The sequence below is a fragment of the Leishmania panamensis genome, assembly GCF_000755165.1.
Source record: "Leishmania panamensis strain MHOM/PA/94/PSC-1 chromosome 31 sequence".
NCBI lineage: Eukaryota > Euglenozoa > Kinetoplastea > Trypanosomatida > Trypanosomatidae > Leishmania > Leishmania panamensis.
In genome coordinates this window covers 744,276-749,887 of record NC_025878.1, presented here as the reverse complement: position 1 = coordinate 749,887, position 5,612 = coordinate 744,276, and the positions used below count along the sequence as shown (strand labels likewise).

The following is a 5,612-nucleotide window of genomic DNA, read 5'->3' as shown; positions in this document are numbered from 1 at the left end:
ATGGCGCTTCAGTACTCTGTGGAAACCGTTCGGGCTCAGGGAATCAGCAGCCCATATGCATCGCCGGCGGAGCTGTATATACCTGATCTAACTAACTCAACCCGTCGCTTCCGGGATGTTACGGACACCACCCTGCGGTGGTCGGAGCTTCCAGGTGCCTTCCTCAATATCAAGGCGTACCAAGACAAGTATGGTGTTGGCTGTAGCGGCTGGGGAGTGGATGTGAGCCTGCTCCCGGCTCTGCTCCCTGCCGTGTACTGGTTTCTAGCCATTATGCTGATCCGCTACCTCTGCTGCGAGCCGTTCGCGCGCTTCGGCATCTATATGGGCGTCGTCACAGAAAACTCCGCCTGCCATCGCCGCCGCATCGCCGCCGGCAGGCGTGGCATAGCCTCCCTCTCGCCACGTAATCAGAAGAAAATCATAAAGTTTCAGAATCAAATGTGGTTGTCGATATTTTATTTTGTCTCCTCGTGCTTCGGCTACTACATCCAACGCGATCAACTGTGGTTCAAGCTACCACTCGACAACGAGGCCAGTTTGCACATTCTGTTGCCGCACCCGTACAACCCCTCACAGGAGCTGCTCACGTACTACCACTACGGCCTGGCCTTCTACTCCGCTGAGCTGTGCTCCCTCTTCCTCCTGGAGCGCCACGTGAAGCGGTCGGACTTCTTAGAGTACGTAGTGCACCACGTCATTACAGTGCTGCTCATTTTCTTCTCCCACGTCGGGCTCGAGCACCGCTTTGGCGCTTATGTGCTCTTCATCCACGACACCTCCGACGTCATGCTGTCCGTCAGCAAGTCCCTCCACTACATGTCGCAGGAGGACACCGCGCGTCAGGAGCGCTACAACAAGAGACAAGCTGAGAAAAAGAGTGGCAAGATATACCAGAAGTCCATCTTCTACAGATACATCATCACAGATCTAAGCGTGAACTTCTGCTTCATCGTCTTCATGTCCCTTTTCTTCTTTTTCAGACTCTACTGCTTGCCGTTTACGACCAAGGCGTCGATCCGCATGGCCAAACTGCGTCATGGAAACTTCAACATGTGGATGCTCGTCTTCCTGCTGAACGTGCCGCTGCAGGGGCTACATGTGTACTGGTCGGTCCTCATCATCGCCATGTTACTGTCGCTTGTGAAGGGCGGGAAGCGCAAGGACATCCGATCTGACGATGAAGAAGATCCCGAGCGCCCCTCGTGTGTTCACTGGGGGAAGCTGACAGAGTCGGACGATGACACCAACGCGAAAGGAGACAAAGTCAAGCGAGCCCACAAGATGTCACCGACGGGCAATGCCGCACTGTCATCGTCCTCCTTCTCGACCCCGGCTCGCAACGGCTCGCTGCGCCGCAACTCCTCCAAGAAGCAGTAGAACGACGAAGGAGAGAAAGGCAAGGTGTAGGGCGAAACAAGCGCTTGCATCCACTTTGCCCATCGCTATCGATTTATATCTGCCGCGCGTGTTTCCTATACTTCTGTTCTCTGGTGATTGACCACTTTTACTTGCCTCGTGAAGCAGCCGGCTGAAGGTGGGGAATCGGGACCGGCCACACGAAGGCTGGGGTGATACAGTAGGACTCATTCATCCCCGAGACCCTCTTACCACCTCCGCCACTCTTCACCCGTCTTCTCTTCACTGAATCGGCTGTTTAGAGCTGCGAAAAGACCGCCAGGAGTATAAACTCACACGTGCATATCTGCAATGCATGGGCGTGGTTAGGATTACTTCTTCTATGGGCATTCATGAGCGGGGAGACTTCCAGAAGAGAGGCCTCGCGTCTTGTCATGCGTGTTAATGTTTTCTTTTGTGTTCTGTGGTGCATGTGAGAACCGAACGCGGAGGCCTCAGTGTGGGCAGGGGGGAAGGAAAGCGAAATAGAGGGGAAAAAGAGAGGCACGGTGTCTCTTTCCCTTTTCCTTTTCGCGTTATATCGGTGCCTATGGCCATGTCATGTGCTAGCCGTTCCGCCGTACCCTCGCAGCTCTATGTTGCTCACTCATTTTGTGTGTTGGTTGTGTGGGTGTGTGTATCGTTGTTGTTGTGTAGACCGTCTGTTTCGTGTGTATGTCTCTGCAACAGAGTCGCTACTCTTCCCTCCGCTTGCTCGCTACTTCTTCAACACCTGCGGAGGTTCGCTGAGTAATCGTTAACAGCCATGTCATCAGCAAGGGAAAAGAAAGTATAGGATGCAGCAATGGGTCACTTGCAGAGGTGCGTCGTATGGAGAGACACATAAGAATGCTGTCGGAGGCGTCAGAAGCCCACTTCCCTCAACGCCCAGATTGTCTTTCTCTGGAGTCCCCCCCCCCCACACACACACACATGGTGTACGTACACGCGTCACCAGGAGTGGCGCCCTCCCGACAAGGCCTGATTCATCTTAGCACGCTGCAAAGTCTAAGTTGCCGACGGTGCCAATGTCAATTTTGTGCGCCTCGGCATTACCTTGCGCTCTCTCTCTCTGGCGTGTTCACCACTTTCTCGTCAGAAGGCTCTCACAGCTTTTCATCATACCCTTCACCCCATGACTCACCTTTATCCCCCGTCTGTATGACTCTTGCTCCTATATTCTCACTCTCTCCCCGCCCCCTTCCCTCTTCTCTACGCACTGGCCATGTCTTTCTCTCTCGCTTCCTCATCACCACCTTATCGGTGGACTCCTGTAGCTGCATAGCGTGTGAGCAGTTTGTACTCTGCACGCTTCGCTCGTTGTGCATCTTCTTTAGTTCGCTTGTAGAGGCTCTTAGAGTCCTGCGTCATGGAATCGCAAAGTCACCAACGTTGCGCCTCTCTGGGGTTTTCTTGACCTCCCTGACCAAACCTGTATGCCGCCTGCAAGCACTCGTATGCGGGCGTGTGAGAGCAACAACAAGCGAGAGAGAGAGAGGGGAGCGCACGCCTGCTGGATTGTGTTTCTTCCTTGCTTCTTTATTCTCTCCCCCCCATACCCTGAACGTACCCCTATCCGGCACAGATCACTTTCATCACAAGTGCATCGCTTGCATAGCAAAGCAGCCTACTTCTTTTTTTTCCCCTCGGTTAGCGGCCCGTCTCTCTCATTCACCTGTAGAGCAGGTACACCTGGGGATTCTCCAGATTTCTATTCGACATCTTCCTGCACCCCCTTCCTGTGGAGTTACGAACAACGGAAGCCGGAAATATTCTCTCTTAAGCGGAGTCTTCGTTGTGCTTCCGCTCCTTCCTCGCACGCCCATCACTTCCTCTTCTCGGCCTCTCTCTTTTTCTGTTTCGCTTTGAGCGCTTTTCAAAGGTGTTGTATATTGGTGCACCTGGATGGACTCTCCTTCACTCCCACTTGGCACAACTCCTTCCACCTCTTTCTGTTGCCTTCAGAGCTTATTTGTTTTTCTTGGTGAAGTCGCTGCCCTCTCTGTCGTTCGCCTGCTGTTCTTCTCCCCCCCCCCCTGCCCCTCTCTCCACCTCCTCGCCACAGCTTACTTGTGTTTTCGTTCTTCTCAAAGTTCACCCCGTCCACCGCTCTCTCCTTCTCTCTCTATTATCGTATAATTTGCAGTTTAGTGTGTGTTTGCAGTGATGAATGTCTGGTGGCGTCTCTCCTTCGCTTTACCCTTGCACTGCAGCTCTCTTCACCGTGTGACCTCCTCTCTTTCCCTCCCTCTCTCTACCTGCTCTCCCACACATGTTATATACTCCCTTTTCCTCTGTTTCTACTTCAAGTCTCCCTCGTCTTCAGCTCTCTAGCAGCATGTCGTCGCTTCTTTGACTGGCTAACGGGATCTATGCTGACCTTTTTTGCCTTCACGCGTTCGATGTGTTTGGGGGGAGGAGGAGGTGACGGATGGACCGCAAAGCCTGTGCCTTGTCGCCTTTCTGTGATCGCCGCGGCAGCACTCCATTAATTGACGGCACCCTGAGTGCCTAGAAGTGGAGATTCACTCTGACGCATGTTGCTTCTCGGCATCAGTGGTGGGGAACGGAAACGAGACCAAACCGCTCTACATATTCGCCCCTCCCCCCTCCTTCATTCCTGTCTGCGTCTGTCTCTTCCGAACTGTGTTCCCACTGGAAGTGACAGTGATGGCAGCCGCGGTGCTGGATGGACGAATAGCCGAGCATTCTTCCTCTCTGGAGAGGTAGTGCTCCAGTAGAGCAACAGTTTGAGAGGCATGCGTGCATAGGTCTTTCCATAACTCTTGACATTATCGTCGGCATCTCTATCTCATCTTCGCATCTCTGCGCTATCCAATCACCACCGACTCCTCCCCTCATTACCGTCACGAATGCTGATTTCTGCCGCTCCTACTCAGTCTTATTACTGCTCTTCTCCTCCCCACTACGACATGTCCGTTATCTCGAACAGATAACGGTAAGTTTGAGCGATAGCATGCGCGCACGTACTCGCAGGCATAAGCACACATCGATCCGCCACATTACCCCCCCCTCTATTCCCGTCACTATGCGCCCATATTGTATGATTCTTTCTGCTCGGCGCTCTGTTTTCGCATCCATTCTCTCCTTCTCTGCCGACCTCACGTGAAGAAGTTTTATTGCATCAACACAGGTTGATACGGAAAAAAACTTCGACTCAGTCTTGTGCCCCCCCCCCTCTTCTCCTCTCGCTCTCACAGATGGCTGGCGTCGTCCCCTCTTCCCGAGATCACCCAAGTCTCTCTGTATCCGCTAGCATGCGCACATTCTCGGTGAAGATCGACCCGGAGTGATCCATTACTGCACCATCTGCCACGCACACTGTCCCCACCCCGCAGGCGTCCGTGGCAACGCTGAGCTCCCTTGCAAATCGATCAGCGATGCCACGACATCGGCGGTAGACTGCGCCCACGCTTTCCCGCAGACTCCCCCCCTCTGTCTCTATGATGTTGACTATTGGTCACGTTGTGTGCGGCAGTAAGGTCACAGTACCGTTCATGACAGTGCGCGCAGCTAAGGAGGTGCTCGCGCTTCCGCCGCCGATTCATGGCCTCTACCGAAAAGTGGACAATGCTCGGCGCTCACCGAACCAAAGAACAGGCGCCCTCGTCACCTGCGGCAACAGCGAACTGGTAGCAGAGATCGTTGGTGTCTCTGTGAACCCCGACTGCACCTGGACCACAGAAAAACTGAATTTAATGTGTTTGCAGCAACGTGAGCACCTGCGCGGACAGCGCCGCAGCCCTCATGCACCGGTGCCGGTGAGGATGAATAATCCTGTGGCAACACCTCTGAATAATGGCGATTTGGAATAGAGGGAAACGGAGAGTCCCGCCGATGCAAGCGCTGCCGCACCAATTGTGCGGGCCGATATGGCTAACATCCTATCCGGCCTATGCGCGCCCTCCATCCCTCAAGCGAAGTACATCAGCAGCGTCTTCCAGCACCACATGAGCGCCCTCCAAAGGCGCATCAACACGTCTCCTACAAAGGTGGTAGCTCCAGCTCTTGTGCACGCTACCACGACACTAGATGAGCTGTCAGAAAGTTACCGCGGCAAGCGTCGCCCGAGGCACATGGATAAGACCGCCTTCAAAAGGCGTCGACACCCACGACGGCTCCAACCGCCACATTTCCGCCTCCCGGGAAGTCCCTCACATACGAGGGTCTTGCGCAGAACCCCCTCCTGCTGA

The 5,612-nt window shown here is 54.2% G+C and overlaps 1 protein-coding gene and 1 pseudogene across 1 annotated transcript; both read left to right on the top strand.

Annotated features, from left to right (window-relative positions):
* Positions 1–1,380, top strand: LPMP_311690 (dihydroceramide synthase, putative; the record flags this gene model as incomplete). Its single annotated transcript, XM_010703256.1, has 1 exon — positions 1–1,380. One exon carries the CDS (start codon positions 1–3, stop codon positions 1,378–1,380), a length of 1,380 nt encoding a protein of 459 aa, XP_010701558.1.
* A 3,239-nt stretch (positions 1,381–4,619) lies between these two features.
* On the top strand, positions 4,620–5,612 carry LPMP_311680 (annotated as a pseudogene).